The following is a 19,239-nucleotide window of genomic DNA, read 5'->3' as shown; positions in this document are numbered from 1 at the left end:
GAGTGTCACAGGGACACTCCTGCTCACGTGGGGCACCAAGAATGCGAATTCACAAAGCCTGTCTCTGACACACTTTGTGGCCCCACCCCCTGCCTTAGTCTCCACCTGACCCCCGGCTGCCCCGCCTTCCCTGCCTGACACACTGCCTCCGCAAAGCCCCAGTGCCCTTCCGGTCCTCTTACAGAAGCAGGAGTTTAGCAGCTTAACTGCAGCTTCTCCCTGTCCGAGTCCTGCTTGCCTCACGCTGAGGACAGACACCTTCTGCTGGCAGGAGGGTGGAGGTGGCTGGGCTTTCTCACCCGTCTGACCACCCTGTGCCATGTCCCCTCACAAAGGCAGCACCTCCTCCCTGCTTCTCCCGGCGGTGTGTGCCCCGCATCCGGCACCTTACAGCCCCAAAGGAACTCCACCTCCTGGCTTTCTGAGTAACTGTCTAGCACCATCCGAATCACCACCCTGCTTCTCACTGACTCCGTGACCTCATTTTCTACGCCTGCTAAAGTCTCTGATCACACTCCTTGGATGAGAGGGGAGGTTCATTCAGCCCATGCAGAGGCTCCTGTGTGGCCTTGGCCCCCAACACGGGGCAGGCCAATCCCGCACGGGCATCTACAAGCTCCACTGTCCCTGCGTGAAGGGCCCCAGAAAGGAGACCGTAGGCGTCCTCGCCACAGCACCCAGCTACCCTGGGCGGAAGGGCTCTGCCTGCCAAGAACTAAGCCCTGTGCTGACATGCCCCGGGGCCACGTCTCCAGAAGGTTCCCAAGTTTGTGAGCACTTACCACGTAGGCCGCTTCCCCGGGTGATAAACTTCGGACCGGTTGCTACACTGATAAACTCACCATTAGCACCATGAGCTCTGCCCTGGTACCACCTACATAACCCAAGACCCAGTCAGTCCCCACCTGGTGCTTTATTTCCTAAGACACAAGACCACCTGCAATCATTAAGGCACAACGCACAGTTTCTTTTCTATGCCAGGTACCTGGAGCGGGTTTTCCTTTCAGTTTCCTTGAATTCCTGGTCACTACACTGTCCCCATCCTTTAGGGAGGATGCAGGGAATCCCGCACACTCTGTTCTCTCTGCAAACGCATGGAACCTGAAACGTGAAGAGATTTGCAACATTAGGCAGGAAAGTGGTGCTCGCGCATGTCCATTCGTCGCCCGAGACCATGAACTTGCTCTTCCCCGCTGCCGGGCACCATCAGCGCTTCCCTGCACCTCGCCTGTTCCCTGGGGGCACACAGGGAGGTGGGAGGAAACAGGGAATTGTGGATGTGTTGGGATGTTAACTGATCACTCTTCTCTTCATTACAGAGTCATTGCTCAGCCAAATGGTATTTCTTGAGCCTGGAGAAACGATACCCTGTACTTACGTTGATTTTTTGTTCATGGCAGCACAGTCTTGACAAGTCAAGTCTATCGTGGCCCCACAGTGCCCACAGCCCTGTAGTCAGAGCTCAGGCGACAAGGGGCACTGGCTCACCTGCTGATGGCACCTGCTGTTGGCCGCCAGGCTGCAGTCAGCTTGAGCTCGGCAAATACACTTCCCCGGGACCCACGCGGAGTCCGAATGGGAAGATTTCTTGTGTGGACGGTTTAGGGACTGAGTCCTCCAAGCGTGGCCCAGGAGAGCAGCGCCTGGGAGCTGCCCAGGACGCATGTTCCCACAGCCACCACGACGCTGAGTGCAAGCGGCACTTGAACAAGCTTCCGCCCCAGGGACTGGTGCTCCTTAAAGCTCAAGGAGCGCCGGTGTGGTGCGCGGGTCGTGGGCTAAGCCACGGCCGAAGCCACTTATCTGGAATCTAAAGTCAGCAGTCACGGGGAATTCTCCAGGTGGGCGGAGGAGATCTCTGAGGAATGCTCATCCAGCCTGTCGGGGTGGCCCGTGGCTGCTCACCCTCCCAGAGAGAACCCCGAAGCACAGGTGAGCGCGGGTGGGTGGATGTGGCCTCGCCTGGGCCACGGGAAGCCTCAGTCCCTCCTACTTCTTTTTTATTTTTATTGATTTCAGAAAGGAAGGGAGAGGGAGAGAGAGATAGAAACACCAATGATGAGAGAGAATCACTGATCTTGCATGTCCTCGACTGGGGATTGAGCTCACAGCCCAGGCATGTGCCCTGACCGGGAACCAAACCGTGACCTCTGGGCTCACCGGTCGACGATCAATCACTGAGCCATGCCAGCTGGGCAGTCCCGTCTATTTCTAAAGGGTTTCAGGTGACACTAGGACGATGGCTTGATGGCAGTGAACAGCCAGCCTTGTCCAGTGGTTCCTCATGAGGCCGATGGACTCAACCTGGCTGTGCCTGCCTCCCGCTGGGACCTCTCCCCGAGCAGAAATGGCCAGCTTCCTGGCGGAGCAGAGGAGATGCCAAGCTAGTCCCGGCAGGCCCACCCCCTGAATGCCAAGGCCTTTGGTACCCAAGACTTTCTACTCTCTGATGAGGTCTCCGGATTAGAAAAGCGAGCCAGGCAGACATTCCCTCTGGCTAATAAGCCTCGCTGTGCAGAAAGCAAATCACCATTAAGAGCCCACAGAGCACAGCACCACAGAGGGCTGGGGGCTCTGCCCTGGGGCACAGGGGCGCCCAGAGTCCAGGCCCCGCCAGCTGAGACGCTCAGGACATGCCCTTAGAGTTGGACACTTACTGCACTTTAGAAAGGGGCTCAAGAGCCAAAAGTGCAGGGAGACCAAGTGGGACCCAGGGCCCTGGCGCCGTGAGGGGCAGGAGCATTGCTGGCTGTTCTTTGGGCTCACTTTCGAGGGCCAGACCAGGGACAGGGTCAAGAAGCGGGGTGTCTACACCTCGCCCTCTTCCTCGAAACTCGAACTCTCCGGTGCATGGCGCTACAGAGTCAGGAGCTGAAATGGAGGGGTGAGTTGGGAAAGCTTTGAAGTGCTGAAAGTCAGAGCGAACTCCCTGTTAATTACTCCCTGGCCACTTCACCTGCCCAGAGGAGATGCCCGACCTGATCTGAGAAGAGAAGGTGGGCCGCGCAAGCTGCCTTTTTCTGTCTCCAATAGCAAAGGGGGGCAGTGAGCCCTTGCTGTATTTGGGGGGTGGGGGCCCGGCACCAGGATGGAAGCCGATTTCTCCCAAGTGCTTTAAGAGCAGCCAGAGCAGTGTCCCTCAGAAACCCCAGGGGTTCCTGGCTCTCCCTCCCTCCTGACAGTATCTCTGGGGCTGCGGCCAAGACATGTGCATTTTCATCAAGCTCCCTCGATAGTTCTTAAGCAAAACGCAGGGCTAACTGCATGTGACCAGGCTCCCCTGCATTGTGCGGAGTCAGCCTGCCAGGTAAAGCCCCGGCCTCCGATGATGAACAAGCTCCCCACACAAACACGAGGAGCAACTCAATTTGAGAAGAGACCCCCGAGCGGCACTGCACTCGTCTCAGACAGGCCCAGGCCTCTCCTGGTACTCACACAAGCAGCTGGCCTCTCTCCCCCAGGGCCTTCAACTCACACACAAACAGGCCCGTGGGGTTTGTTTTAAAATGCAGATTTCATAGCCGTAGCCGGTTTGGCTCAGTGGATGGAGCGTCGGCCTGCGGACTGAAGGGTCCCGGGTTCGATTCCGGTTAAGGGCATGTACCTTGGTTGCGGGGACATCCCCAGTGGGGGGTGTGCAGGAGGCAGCTGATCGATGTTTCTCTCTCTCATCGATGTTTCTGACTCTGTCCCTCTCCCTTCCTCTCTGTAAAAAATCAATAGGATGTATTTTAAAAAAGTAAAATAAAATGCAGATTTCATTATTATTCAGATATGATGAGGCCAACAGATCACTTCAACTGCCACTGAAAAGGCAATCCATTACTCACAGTTCCCGCTATGAGTGCATGTGTCCACCTTTCCATTCATACCCTGAAGCCTATAAAGTTTAACCCAGCGGTTCTCAACCTGTGGGTCGAGACCCCTTTGGCGGTGGAACAACCCTTTCACAGGGGTCGCCTAAGACCATCCTGCATATCAGATATTTACATTACGATTCATAACAGTAGCAATATTACAGTTATGAAGTAGCAACGAAAATAATTTTATGGTTGGGTCACAACATGAGGAACTGTATTTAAAGGACCAGAAGGTTGAGAACCACTGGTTTAACCTCTGATGAAGGTAAAAGGAGGTCCTCAGGGTGGAGTCCTGATCTGATAGGATTAGCATCCTTTTAAAAAGACACACCAGGGAGCTCCATGCTGTGGATTCCCCACCCACTTCTCTCTCTCTCCCTGCCCCTCTCTCTCCCTACCATACAGGACACAGCAAGAAGGCAGCTGTCTGCAAGCCAGAAAGAGAGCTCTCACCAGAAACTGAATCAGCAGGCACCTTGATCTTGGACTTCAGCGTCCAGCACAGTGAGACATAAATGTCTGTTGTTTAAGCCCCAGCCTGTGCTACTTGGCTATGGCAGGCAGAACTAACACAGCGCCCAAGAGGAGGGGCACCCCCCACCCAGGGCCACACAGGAAAGCGCCAGGGCCGGTCAGGAGGCAGAGGCGGCAGAAGAAGCATGGGCCGGAGTGAAGGAAGGCACGGGCAAGGCAGAGAAGCAGGCCTGGGACTGGCTATGTTTGCATAATTTCAGCGCGTTCTGAGGCAGAGGAGTTTCTGGTACCTGCTCTGGGGTGAGCAGGAAACAGGGGTCTGCATTGGGCAGCTTGCTCAGGGGTCACTCACTCGCTCTAGGATCAGCCAGCCCTGGGAGGGGCAGTCTCTGCAAGGTCAGCAAGGTCCCACAATGTCCAAGCATCCAAATTACAGGAAAAACAAGACAAGACTGCCCTAGCCGGTTTGGCTCAGTGGATAGAGCATCGGCCTGAGATTCCAGTCAAGGGCACGTACCTCGGTTGCAGTGTCCTGGCCCAGGCCCTGGTCAGGGCTTGTGCAGGAGCCAACCAGTCAATGTGTTTCTCTCACATCGATATATCTCTGTCTTTCCCTCTCTCTTCCCCTCTCTCTAAAAATCAATGGAAAAATATCCTTGAATGAGGATTAAAAAATAATAAAAGGCAAGGCTAGTACAGGGTGGAGAAGAAAAGGTGCGTGGAGACTGAGATGGCTGGGGAGACGGGAAGAGCACAGCGCAGACCGGCCAGGCCCCGTCCCTGCAGTCCGTCCAGGGCCCATTTCTGCCTACCTGCCGTGGGCCTTGGCGCTCAGGTCCTTTAGGAAAGCCACGGTGCCTTCTCCCCTGGCGTTGAAGGACACGGTGCAGACAGGACATGGCATCTCCAACACCCTCTGCAGGAGCAGCTGCTTGGACTCCTCAGGAATGTCCCCCACCACAAAGTAGTACACGGATTCAATCTGCAAGAAAGTAGTCCCAGCAACTCACCTCCTGCCCGCCCCGCCTTGTGCAGGGCTCACTGGCAGTACACTTCCTACAAAACAGCATTTTTTTAAAGGGTGGTGGGGGGGGGGGGGGCGGGGAGAAGGGAGCACAGAAAGGCAGCAGCACTGCTCAATGTTTTGTGAGGACATTTGGGACCAAGGTCAGGAAGTGAGGGATCCAAGGCCTGGTGCCGAGATCTGTGGGAGTGGCCGCAACCTCGGGTACCACATGGGAGGAAATGGTTGGCAGCCTGGAGAGGAGCTTTCTCTGTGCCCATGAGTGCAGCACACAGCGCAGGGGCAGGGGCAGGAGCAGCTGTTTTCAACAGGAAGACACACAGCCACTGTGACAGGAAGCTTATCAGCCATTTCCATGGCGGAGCCAGAATCCTGCAATCCAGCTCCTCCATCCTTGGTCTGAGGCAGACTGTGGCAGGAAGACACATTCCCGGCTGGTTCATCCTCGGGTCTCATCTCACAGGGAAGCGCATGCCCGGAGGGGGGTGAGGCTGTCCGGACGTCACACAGCAGGCGAAGACCCAGGTCCACCCACAGGGCCTTGCCTCTTGTCGCCATGAAAACAGTGAGAGAATGAACAGCCCCTGTGTCAGCACACACACACACACACACACACACACACACACACACACCAGATAGGAGGCAATCCCCAAAAGCTCCCTGCTTCATTTAGAGTGACGTCAGTCCCACCCAAGGGCCCCGTGACAACCGTCCTACAGCGACCACAACGCCCTTGCTCCTTTCCAGGATTTGCCTTCCATGGCGCACACCTCCTCCCCCCCACCCCCACCCCACCCCCAGGAGCTCTGTAACTTGGGGCAAGTAATTCTAATGAAGATAAGAGCGAGAGTGCAGTAAACAAGATGACCTACACTTATGTACATAAGAGAGCCCACACTGCACAGCATCTACACTGCCTACCAACACCTGGATGGATTGTCTCCAGATGCCAGGGGGAACCCCCATCTTTAAGGGATAAGGAGATGCCTATCCCTTTAGGACTTACGAGCCTCTCTCTGCTCTAAATCACAGGCCCCTGGGAGCAGAAGGTAAAACCATCAATGATCTCCCCCAGACTTCCAGCCTGGGACTTACACCCACCTGGCACAGAGACGGGCTTATGATCAGTTCCCCAGCTGGTAGGACACCCTGTGGGCAGTGGCCAGGGCAGGCTCTGTGCCCCGGAGCCAGGAGAGGGCAGGGCAACAGAGGACGCAGGCCGGGAGCTAGGAGAGCACAGTGGGAGCGGAGAGCAGCCTATTGCAGCAACAACCCTCCTCCAACCCGAAAGAGCCCCCTGTGCCTGCCCTACCTCCCATCCCCACTTCCTCTCAGGCCTTTTAACTCCAGCTCCGACTTTAAAAAGGATCGAAGGGGAGTAAAGACTGAGGGAAGCGGCACATGCTCTCAGCCAGTCACCCAGGTGGCAGGAAAAACACCGAAGGAGGAGCAGTGTTGTCCGATTCCTCCTTATTCCTAAGATTGTTCTTCCAGCAAGCGCACGAGGCCCACTTTCTCCTGCTGTCATCTGTGACCTTGTGTGGGATGCAGGGCGGACGCCGCTGAGCTACTCCTAGTGATGCAGTGTTTCAGCCGTGTTGGTGCCAAGTGTTGCATGGATGGTGCATCCTCTCAGAGGATCTAAATTCACACGTGGCCTGAGACGGGGATCAGACATGGGGGCACCTTCTGGGTTTGCTAGCTCGGCGGGGAGGTCAGGGAGGGTAAACATCTCTCGGTGGTCTGCCGGCTGACACCCCGCAGCGCCCCTGCAGCGGGCGTGCAGACCCGGCTGCTTTGCCCTGGCAGTAACCCAGGAGTCTGGAATCCCTGTGCAGAATGTTTCCCTCGAGATTTCATCAAACTAAAAACTGCTGTAGCCAGCAGCGAGTCGCGATTCCTTCCCTCGAGAAGGCGATAGGGTTACTCATTAAGTTCAGTCCTCAGCTTCTTAACTGCCTGTTTCTGCCAGCTCTCAGGTATTCGAGCTACATGCTTCCCAGGAGGCCGCCTGTCCCACCCCTCCCCCTGCACCCTGCCTTTCTGCCTCGCCGTCCGCTCTCATAAGACACTGAGAAGAACAGAGGGAGATAATACGCTGCCTACCACCAGCCCCTCCCCAAACTGGCCAAATGCCCTTTAAAGTGAAATGGCTCTGGGGTCATCTGCTATGTGGGACAATAAGCTAAATGAATTATTTTACACAGCAGTCCTGTGGGATATGAATTATCTTCACGCCCAGTTTACAGATGAAGAAACTGCGGCCTGGACAGGTTAATTGACCTGGTCTTGCAGCTAAGAAACCCATGAGCTGCTGTACTTGCTTTCAACCACTTCACTCTGTCGCCTCTTCATGGCAAGGCTGGCCACCTATTGAAGGTGAAGGTGGATGCCCAGCATTGTGAAAGCGAGATCATGGACACCAAGCGGCCAGAGGCCAGGCACCCTTCTCACTTCCTCAGCTCCCACACCATCCGAGGCTCCGACCACCAGCTGTCAATGTCACTGACCAAAGTTGAGTCCAGGAGGTGGTCTGGTTCAGGGGTTTATCTCCCCGGGAACCCTCCCCCTACCCAGCACCTCCAAGCTCCCCGGGGCAGGCCCGGCTGGGGCAGAGGCAGCCAGGACCAGGCCAGCTTCCTCACTGACCTGCACTTCCCTTCATGCCAATCTCATTGAATCTGATAACACAAGACCTGGAAAATGTGTGGGTTACATTCAGCTATTTCCTGCATCACAAACTCTTGCCACTTTATACTGCATAGAATAGGGCGGAGCTTTTCTGTTTCACTAAAAATGTCTTGTTCTGCCTGAACCAATGTCCAACAGCTTCCCACGGTAACTGCATCTGCCGGCCAAGGGGTCCTCCGCAGCCTCCCAGCCACAGGCTGGGGGAAGAAGGACCAGCCCCAAGAGGCTGCCTCCGGACTCCCCGCGGCTCTCGCCGGTCAGAGCCCCGAGGCCTCTGGGTCTGAAAATCTCCCTCCGCAAGGAAGCAACAGTGACAGTCGACCCCATCAGCATGGCGAGGTCTGGCAACACTTTCTCGTTCGTCATACAACTTGGGCCACTGCAACAGTTTTGACCAACCCGGACCTTGAGTGGAACTTCCAGATCCTCCCTGGCCTGTGGCAGCCCTTTCCTGGAGCAGCAATTTTGGTTTTCTGATTCTCCTACGGCAGGAACTACCCCCGTGGTATTAATCAGCTCACGTCTCAGATCTGCCCTAACACCCTGACCACCACCAACTTGGGGGACTCCCGGGCTTCAGGGTCCCTGTGTCCACCGCCGTCCCTATCAGTCACAAGGCTCAGCAATTTCGCCTGCCTGGTCCCACGCAGACCACCTCCCTTCACTTCAAAAAACTCAAATATGCACCCTAGGTTGGGGAGGGGACTCTCTTAGACCTCATCTAGCCCCCAAGCCCAGGAATGCCAGCACTGCCCTGGCGTGTGACTCAGGTGGTGGAGCGCCATCCCGTGCACTGAAAGGTTGCCGGTTTGGTTCCTGGTCAGGGCATTGCCCAGGTGTGGGCTTGATCCCCAGCAGGGGTGCCTGTGGGAGGCAACCGATCCATGTTTCTCTCTCCCATCAATGTTTTCCTCTCCCTCTCCCTTGTCAATAAAAATAAATAAATAAAAACATTAAAAAAAGAATATCAACATTATTTCCTTCCTATTCCTTCAATGTTCATCAAAGACAGCGAGCCCTTGCCAGGCACTGCCACTGCTGGGGACAGAGGTGAGATCTGATGTCTGTCTGCATCTCTGAAGGAAGTAAATGGAACGCCTGAGGTGGCCCCTCCTTCTCTACTGCCCAGTGGGGGGCTCCTATGGAATCACGGGAGTCTGTCTCCCATTCACCCACTTAGCCGTCCAGTAAAAGGGTAAACGCATTTGCGCCTGTCAGTGGATGAAAGAGAGGCTGAGAGAACAGGAGCCCCTGGGAGGTGGCCGCTGTGAAAGCAGAGGCAGGGCCCCTGGTTAGCTTCTCAGGCAGCCGAGATCACCAGTCTTTCCTTCCTAACATGTCCTGGGCCAGCAGGCCTTCTGGGCCCTGCACCTCCTCCCCCATAAAGACTGAGCAACTACCAACCTCCGAGAGACGTGTGCAGGGTTCTGACCGCAGTGTGCCGCGGGGCAGAGCCCTGAGCCGGACAGCACACCTGGGCCCTGAGGGTGATGCCAGCCCCTCTAGACTGCGGAATCCCTCCAGCACCCCCGGCTGCCCTGCCCATGAGCCAGGACTTCCCCCAGGACACTTCAGTAATTCACCCATGTGCAGTGCTCTTCACCTGCCATGATGGGAGATGTAAGCAGACTCCCACCCTCTGCCCGGCTCCTCTGGACGTGAGGGCTCATGCTCATCCCGCTGTTCAATCTTCCTGGCCCGTCTGCGGCGACAGAGCCCAGTCCGGAGGAGGCCAGGGCCTCTGAACATTCTCCCTCCCCGTAACCAAGCACACGGGACCCTCCCTTCTCGTGGGGACCTGATACAAAAACCCAACCTCCGAGTACGTCTCTGGACACAAGACAATACTCACTTTCTTGGTTCCTCTCAGGACTCACTTCTGGGAGATGCTAACCCCAAGCAGGTTACCCTCAGTAGGAAAAGTCTGGGTGTTTAGCTTTATTGTTCAAGTTTCTTAAACTCTAATCTTTTCTAGTCACAGCGAACGGCAGCAACATAGATGAGTTTGAAACTCACTGCGGTGGGCTGAGTTTCACAGAGCAGGGGACCCATTCCCTCCCCACCCCACCTACACACATGTGCGAGCTTTGCTGTACTCCTCATAAAGCGTAAGGATGGGCAGTTTCACCCATGAAGCAGTTGCATTTACAGAATTTCCCTTGGGACCACAACCAAGCAAAGCGTTGGGTGGAGGGACCGCCTGTCTAATGCACTTTGCAGTTGTCATACTCCACAGTCTCTCCTCAAGGTCTTCAGGGGGCATTTGATGGTCAGTGCGTGTAGGCTTCTTTCTGGGTTCTTCCTCTTCTGGACTTCCCTGGAGCTCACTGAAATGTTCCTTGTTTCCTGCGCTGGGATGAAGCCCAGAGAAAGGAGAGGCACAAACCAGAGGCAAGTAAAACAGAAAATCAAGGTCACGGGGAAATCTTGCAGTCAAGCTGTCAGTCAGCTGTGATAAGAGTAGCCAGGTGAACAAAGAAAGAAAACACCCATGAAGGCGCGTGTGCATGTACACACACACACACACACACACACACACACGAGCCTGTTAAATGTCCCATTTCTTGAATGCTAATTACAATGTCCAGACCCTTGAAATTTTACAGATGTTAAGACAAACTTGAAAGGCCAAAGAACAAAGTAGGTTGTATTTTGTTCTTCTTTAATGGGAAACATTTGCTCTTCTGGCTTCGTGAGGATAAACAATGTGTTTCCAATGTCAAACCATCCTCCTCAGTATCCATAAACACAGCCTGGTGACCACTGAGGACTACCCTTTCAAGGTGCCAGCACACGGCCTTCTAGCCCAAGAAAGGACTTCTTAATGCAGCAGAATAAAGCTTGAAATCTATAGAATTCCCCAGCTTCCAGGGTTGGAAAGCAATTAAATGTTAATATTAATTAAGTAGCTGTATCTCAAAGGAAGGGGACCCACCCCCAGGCAGGGAGTTGAGGCGGGTCAAAGGACCCACCTGCCCAGGGGACTTCCTCTCTGGCATGCCACTGACGCTTGACAGTCCCACCATTAGAGTCACTCACAAAAACACACATCCTTGTGGCTGAAAGACACATAGAACACCACCATTAATCACTTCTTCCAGTTAATCTTTATTTCCAAAAGGTCACTATCAAAATGTATATATGTGAATACATTCACATTTGAAAATGGATGAATCACTGGCATGGAGGTACATCACCTTGGAAAGCACATGACAGACCCATTTGTGAGAAGGGGAAGTGGGAAAGCTTCAGAACATGGGTGTGGGGGAAGCCCTACTTCCCCATCGAAGGGTGCTATGAGGACTCTTCCAACCTCTCCTCCCATAAGAGGTGCCTGATTCATCTAATTGTCAGGAGAGCAAGAGTGGAATTAAAGGGTCAGAGATGCAGAACCAGGTCCTACACCCTGTCCTTCCTCGATGCTCAGGGGCTCTGAGCAGCATGTGGCTCTCCTGGTAGTGGCTAAATGAGGGTCGACCCCAGTCACCCCACCAGAGGAGCCCAGAGGACAGGTGTTAGGGAGTCTCATTTTGGCTGGTCCAGCTCTGCCATCACCAAAGCTGTGAATTTGATCCCTGTCTGGGGCTTGTCACTCTGGCTCACTTGGTTCCAAATTCAGAGAACAGGATTAAGACTATGGGGCTCTTCAGTGCCAATGAAGCAGCCTCTGTGGGATGCCCCTGGGAAGGGACTCGGATCAGCTGAACGGCATATGAGGATACTGAGGTGAGACATAAGCCTGAAGCCGCCTTCGTGACCGGGGCCAGCCCTGGATACACACTTACAGTTCTGTCTCTCCCCGCTTCCTGCAGAGCGTCCAGGCGGCTAGCCTGGCTCAGAGCCTGCTCCAAGGTCAGTTTCTCCACCCAGCTGATGGCGGCAGCTATGGATTGTTCCATCGCAGGAGCAGCGTTCTCCTGCCATTTCACAGGCTCTCGGGAAGCCCTGAAAGGAATCGCATGGGGCTGTCACCGGCAGCAGTCAACAACAACAGCTGTCAGCCCTCAGTCTCACCGTCCTGAGCAGCAGCCACTTAACATCAGCACTGACAGAAAGACAGGCAGCTCCCAGCCTCTGAAAGAGGTTTCCAAAGCACCATTACCTGCCATCAGCTGTACTGACTTGGGAAAACAATGTTTATGGAGAACAGAGAATTTCAAACATTATAAAGTAGATTAATTATTGAGGAAGTGCCCTAGCTAGTTAGGCTCAGTGGGTAGAGCGTCGGCCTATGGACTGAAGGGTCCTGGGTTCAATTCTGATCAAGGGCACATGCCCAGGTTGTGGGCTTGATCCCCAGTAGGGGGCGTGCAGGAGGCAGCCAATCAATGATTCTCATCATTGATGTTTCTATCTCTCTCTCTTTCTCTCCCTTCCTCTCTGAAATCAATAAAAATATATATATTTTAAAAAATTATTGAGGAAGTTATTTTCATAAACAGGCAGATTTATATGAACTGTCTTCTATTGCTAGTAAATTTATAAGGATTCACAGCATTAAGACTTGCAAATTAGCAACAATTTTATTACTATAAAATTCTGGTTCTTTTATTACATTGTTTTCATTGTTCTGAAAGAATCCCATCAATGTATTTTTGGATTAAAAATAGTTTTGTTCTGCCTGACTGGTGTTGCTCAGTGGTTGAGCATTGACCTATGCACCAGGAAGGCAGCGGTTCAATTCCCAGTTAGGGCTCAATCCCCAGTAGGGGGACAGCCAATCGATGTTAATGTTTCTCTCATTGATATTTCTATCTCTCCCTCTCTTTCTCTCTCTAAAAAAAACAAAACAATAAAAATATACTTTATAAAAAAATAGTATTGATCTGAGTTCAACAGAGCATAAGTCTTTTAAATTTATTAAATCATTTTGATTTCAAAAACAGCCATTTGAATGTATTTATCTCCATGTTTATAATCCAGTGACCTATATGAATCATATGAATTTATGAGTATAAGAATGATGTGAAACACGGCTTCAATGAACCTCCAGAGACAGAGGCTGCCACACACATGTGTCACCTGGGCGGCTTCCCGGTAGAGAATCTGGCCGCGTGGCCCATATGCTAGAGCATTTCCAAGAAAGCTACAGTGTGGTAGACTTAAGCACTTATTTCCTTCAATATATCTGTGACAGGAACAGGAACATTGGATAGGACACGATTAGGCAGCATCCCCAAAGATGTCATCTATTTAGCTAAAAGTATTTTATTTTTAAAAAAGAAAAACTCAGTGTACTAACCAATGTCATCCCAATAAATTCAATTAAAAAAGAAAAGAAAAACTCAGGTAGATGCCCCCCTTCCAGGTGCCTCTTGTCGGGGAGGTGCAGCCACTGTTCCACATGGGAAGTTGGCCTGCAGTCCAAATCCTCTCAAATCCAAGAGTCTATGAATGATTGACTGCAAAAGCCCTGAAACACGGGAGATTCTATAAGGCCAGCCACCTGCTGTTCTGATTCAGGGGTGAACTTATGGAAAGGTCAACTTGAGTTGCAAGCTCAGTCTGAAAACCAGTGAAATTTGTGACCAGGTTAAATCCACTATCCAAGCTAAAATCTAAAATGAGTGAAGGGATTTTTACTCAATATCATTCATATTCTTATATTTTTTCATCTTGCCATGCATTGAAGAAAAGTGTGTTTCTAAATCTCTCCTAATTTGAAAACTAAAATACCAAGAGCAAAGCAGATAAAAGTTTTCTGAGATATTCATTGTGGGTTTTCTGCTGGAAGTCTATATTCTAGGGAAATTACAAAATTACATCCTCTCCCCTCCCCCCCCCAATAGAGCTAACTATGCTAGTTACGCTACTTAACTCCACATGAATGAAAACTGCCTATGAAGTTTCACGGAAGCACTCCGTGCCCATGGGAAGCTCACCGTATGATGTTGAACTTGGCTATGAGAGCCACCTGCTCCTCGAGGACCATTGTCAGAGCGTCTTGGCACAGACTGAGCTCCTCCTCCCGCATGTCACCCCAATCCAGCACTATGGTGATGCACTGTTCCAGGATGACACCAAACACCTGCCGGCTTCCGCTGGTGAGCCAGTTTATCCGCTGCTCATAGCTCTCTGCTGCTTGTTTTAAATGTTCCGCAAACTGACAAATCAGTTCTGATTTAGCTGTCAGCTTAATGAAATTAAATTAAATAAATAAATAAATAAATAAATAAATAAATAAATAACGAGGATACCAAAATAAGTCACCTGAACCACAGTGCAGCCAGGAACAACAGGGCCCAGTGAGCCGAGGCCCCTGCCATCAAGAACTGCATGAATAACAGTTTGTAGATGACCTCCAACCCCCACATAATCCAAAAGGAAGGGTTCTAGTCTTGCAGCTAAAAACCTGTGGCTGATTCCCCACAGGAGAAAAGATGATCACGTGTTATTATTCTTTTAAAAGATCTATTTCTAGATCATGTTTTATCTTTACAGTTACAGAATAATCATTATCAGAAAATTTCCAGGGAAATTTTTTTTTTTTAATTTTTCGCTAAAAAGAGAGAAGCTTATTTTTTATAAGCCTCACTGAAAAGTTTTCCTAACTACAACATGCCAAAAGTATTTCTGCAAATGCTTCTAACCACGCCAGCACCCCTGCCGGCTTCCTCCAAGGATGCTGCGCCGGCGACTATCCTCCTGCTCAGACCTCTATCCTGTGTCCCCCGTCTCTCAGCCCAGGCTCCCCTGCATCTGGATCACTCAGTCACCTACAGCCACCACCAACACCCGTCGGGGCCGTCACTGAAAGGTGACAGAGGCTTGCGGGCCATTTCTTGCTCACACAAACCATCATCCACACAGAACAGGCACAGTCGTGTAAGGCCTTTCGGGGTGTCAGGTGGTGGGAGACATGGGAAAGGAATAAGAAAAAATTATACTTATTCTGTGAAGAACCAAAATTTTAAAGATCTGGTACCTTTGAAAAACTTCAACAACTCTCAGAACACTCCCAAGTACCTAAACTGTCTTTTGAACACCACGTACCAGGTAATTCCACAGTTTCATGTCTTGGCTCACACTGTCCCATCTGTCTTAAACTCCTCTCCTTCCCCATCCCCTTGTCCCTCAAACTTATTCCTCAAGCTCCGGCATCACTGGAAGCAGCGAGCCTCTCTGCACGGGCCGCTCCAGACCTCAGCAGTGATCACAGGGCCTGTCCCTAAGGGGATTCCCACTTACATTGTATGCTGTGCCATCCTCCGCTCTGTAGACCCGTGGGAATAGTCCGTCGGCATACCGGGAAGCCACAAATCTCCCCAGAGAAGTCACATAAGCTGCATTTTCAAAAAAACCACAAGCATCAAAATGGTGCATTATTAACACTTATTCTTATTTCAAAATGCTTTTCTCTAACACCATTCAGATCCCCAGTGATAGCTACACACTGTGATGCTTTGCATTCTGAAGTATTTCTGGGTGCTAAAATGTAATTGCTTATGACATGGTAATCCTTTAATACATGAATGAATGAGGAGGAAAACGGGATTTGCTTTTTGGTTTCCTGATTTGTTTGTCCAGGATGATTAAGTCAGAGGTCAACAAGAAAACATAGGAATTGTGTTTAATTTTTAAAAACTTTTATTCAGGACTTGGACTTGTTTTCAGAATTTTAAAAGTTATACTCAGATATTGTCCATTGTTCTCTCAAGTGGGGGTTCATGAATAGATGAGTGAATGAAGCAAGCAGGTAATGGATTCAGAACACTCACACAGAATTCAAAACCACAAGATTGATCAGATTATGTGCTCAACTGTTCAGTATCTGTTGCACAAACACATATTGAGCACCCACCACATGATACAGACAGTGCTCACGGAATGGGAATACAATGCTGCCTAAAACATTTTATCCTTCATGGGACAGGAGGCTACAGAAAGGATTCAAGGACTAACTCTGAGTTGCAGGACAGGAGATGAGGCAAGGCTTCCCAGAGATGTTCTTATTGTGATGATTACTTTATTGCTGTTGTTGTTAAGTTCCCACGATAGACGAGAATGGTGGTGCTCTCAGACCTAGCATGTCCTACTCCCTGCCTCTCTAGGGAGGCAGGATGACAGCCTGCTTTGGAAAGGCAGGAAGGGCAAGGCTGGATTTTACAGCTTCCCTGGCCAGGCTTGGTCCCAAATCATCAGGGGTGAGAAAATTTACAAGACTTGCAGCTCAATGTTCATAATAGTAAAGAGTCAAGAATGAACTATTGAATTCCATCAGCAATAACTTCAATCATGAGGACAAAAAAGGGGCCACATACCAAACCTGACAAGCTCAGGGAAGGCCTGCATAGCGGGCCTACAAACTCAGAGACCGAAAGTAACTACACAGGATGCTCTGAAACTAACACTTCCTAACTGAAAGCGAGTTGTGGTGAGTAGTCACGTCCTAGGTCAGTATTTTCCTTGACAAAGGTCAATCTTTACCTTAACTGAGACTGTCCACTGTCTTTTTACATCTATAATGCATACCTTTAGAAGTCAGAGTAATCCCCTTTTTTCCAGACCCCTCAGGGTACAATCTCCAACTAAGAAGGGACCACGGAATTTCTCATTGTTACCTTGCTGCCTAAATACCATCTCCATGTGCTACTAATGTTAACTATCCTATACCCACCATGTATGCCTCTCTCCATTTTACTTTTTATCCATCTCAGAGATTTCCCACATTGCTTTCTCCTGCCTCCTTAATGTTCCAACAATGGATTTCATGTAACACCCCGTACATCTCCTTCTTTGATTGTAATATATAAAATAAGCTGTAGCTCTAGCCGGTTTGGCTCAGTGGATAGAGCATCAGCCTGTGGACCGAAGGGTCCCAGGTTCGATTCCGGTCAAGGGCATGTACCTCAGTTGCAGGCTCCTCCCGGGCCTGGGCCCTGGTTGGAGTGCATGCAGGAGGCAACCAATCAATGTGTTTCTGTAACATCGATGTTTCTCTCTATCTTTCCCTCTCTCTTCCACTCTCTCTAAAGATCTATGGGAAAATACCTTTGGGTAAGGATTTAAAAAAGAAAAAGAGAGAGAGAGAGAGAGAGAGAGAGAGAGAGAGAGAGAGAGAGAGAGAGAAAGGTTATTAAAGGAATTTGTAAAAAAATAAATAATAATAATAAATAAAATACGCTGTAAAGTGGCTATTCTTTGTAGCATTTTCTTAATCCGTTGAGATTTTGCTTCCAAGAAAGTGTCATCAACTTGGCTAATAAACTCATAAATATTCTCTACAGGTTTGGATGTTTCTTACATTGTCAACACTCAAAACTCTCAAACTCTAAAATCTCTGTTTCCAAGAATTCAATTTCTTAACTGACACAGATAGAGCAACTTCAAACCACCGACAATACTCTCTCTTTACTTAAGACATTTACCTGGGGTGAGGAAAGAGTACTGTTTTGGGGGGACTGAAGGAGATGAACCTACAGGAGACTGTATAAACTGCAATTGCTAATTAAAATGTGAGGCATTGTGAATTCTGCATCTAGCAATGGTGAATTTTATAGGCAAATCCTCACAGAGAAAAAAGTATTAACTCAGAAAAAAATGTAAAAATAGCTACTTGAAGGTACTAGAGAGCAATCAAGAACAGGCAGAAACTAGATTGGCATTAATCCTTGAAAGAAGGCAATCGGTGAGCTTGTCACAGGGAGGACAGAGTTTGCAGTTTGAGTCCAACCAAGTTCACTACCTGCTAAAATAACAATCAGCTCTCCACACATCAACTGATGAATGGACAGACTGTGATATATCCATACCATTCATCTCCTTATATTATTTGGCCATAAAAAGGATAAAGTACTGATTCATGCTACAACATTGATAAGTCTTAAAAACATTATGTTAAGTGAAAGAAGCCAATCACAAAAAACCACATTATATGATTCCATGTATATGAACTATCCAGAACAAGCAAATCTATAGACATAAAGTAGATTGCTTTGGGTTGGCAGTTGAGGGATAGGTTGGGTAGATAAGGAGTACCAGGTTTCTTTCTAAGATGATGAAAATGTCCTAAAGTTGACTGTTGTTATAGTGGCCCATACCTATGAATATATTAAAAAGGCTGAATATGCCGAAGCAATATCTTCACCGATACAGATCCTAGGGCAATGGAAACTAAAGAGAAAATAAACAAATGGGACTACATCAAAATAAAATCTTCTGCACAGCAAAAGAAACCATCAACAAAATAACAAGAAAGCCCACTGCAGGGGAAAACATATTTGCCAATCTTATCACTGATAAGGGTTTAATCTCCAACATTTACAGGGAACTCATACAACTTAACAAAAGGAAGATAAACAACCCAATCAAAAAATGGGCAACGAACCTAAATAGATACTTTGCGAAAGAGGACATACAGAAGGCCAAGAAACATATGAAAACATGCTCAAAGTCACTAATCATCTGAGACAGGGGTCCTCAAACTACGGCCCGCAGGCCACATGCGGCCCGCCGAAAACATATATCCGGCCCGCCGGGTGTTTTTGCTGCCGCTGCCTGTTGCTTAGCAGCTGACTAGTTTTTTTTTTAAACTACAGTCCGGCCCTCCAACGGTCTGAGGGACAGTGAACTGGCCCCCTGTTTAAAAAGTTTGAGGACCCCTGATCTGAGAGATGCGAATCAAAACGATAATGAGGTACCATCTCACACCTGTCAGAATGGCTATCATCAACAAATCAATAAACGACAAGGGCTGGCAAGAATGCGGAGAAAAAGGAACCCTCGTGCACTGCTAGTGGGAATGCAGACTGGTGCAGCCACTGTGGAGAACAGTATGGAGTTTCCTTAAAAAACTAAAAATGGAACTCCCATTTGACCCAGTGATCCCACTTCTAGGAATATATCCCAAGAAATTAGAAACACCAATCAGAAAGGATATAGGCACCCCTATGTTCATAGCAGCACAATTTACAATAGCTAAGATTTGGAAACAGCCTAAGTGCCCATCAGCAGATGAGTGGATTACAAAACTGTGGTACATCTACACAATGGAATACTATGCTGCTGTAAAAAGGAAGGAACTCCTACCGTTTGCAACAGCATGGATGGACCTGGAGAGCATTATGCTAAGCAAAATAAGTCAGGTGGAGAAATTTAAATATCACATGATCTCACTCATATGTGGAATCTAATGAACAACATAAACTGATGAACAAAAACAGGTCCAGAGACAGAGAAGCCTCGATCAGA

At 49.8% G+C, this 19,239-nt stretch overlaps 1 protein-coding gene across 1 annotated transcript in view; it reads right to left on the bottom strand.

The window, feature by feature from the left end:
- VWA3B (von Willebrand factor A domain containing 3B) overlaps positions 1-19,239 on the bottom strand; it is a 133,026-nt gene that overhangs the window by 98,683 nt on the left and 15,104 nt on the right. The window contains exons 3-7 of the mRNA XM_023761469.1: positions 15,238-15,332; positions 13,932-14,182; positions 11,835-11,994; positions 5,147-5,316; positions 986-1,101 (exon numbers count right to left, since the gene is read on the bottom strand). Coding sequence (XP_023617237.1) covers positions 986-1,101; positions 5,147-5,316; positions 11,835-11,994; positions 13,932-14,182; positions 15,238-15,332 — 792 coding nt within the window. The remainder of the gene's footprint in view (positions 1-985; positions 1,102-5,146; positions 5,317-11,834; positions 11,995-13,931; positions 14,183-15,237; positions 15,333-19,239) is intronic.

The sequence above is a fragment of the Myotis lucifugus genome, unplaced genomic scaffold (genome assembly GCF_000147115.1).
Source record: "Myotis lucifugus unplaced genomic scaffold, Myoluc2.0 scaffold_210, whole genome shotgun sequence".
Taxonomy (NCBI): Eukaryota; Metazoa; Chordata; class Mammalia; order Chiroptera; family Vespertilionidae; genus Myotis; species Myotis lucifugus.
Note: the sequence above shows the minus strand (reverse complement) of the source record. Positions and strands in the feature narration are given on the sequence as shown.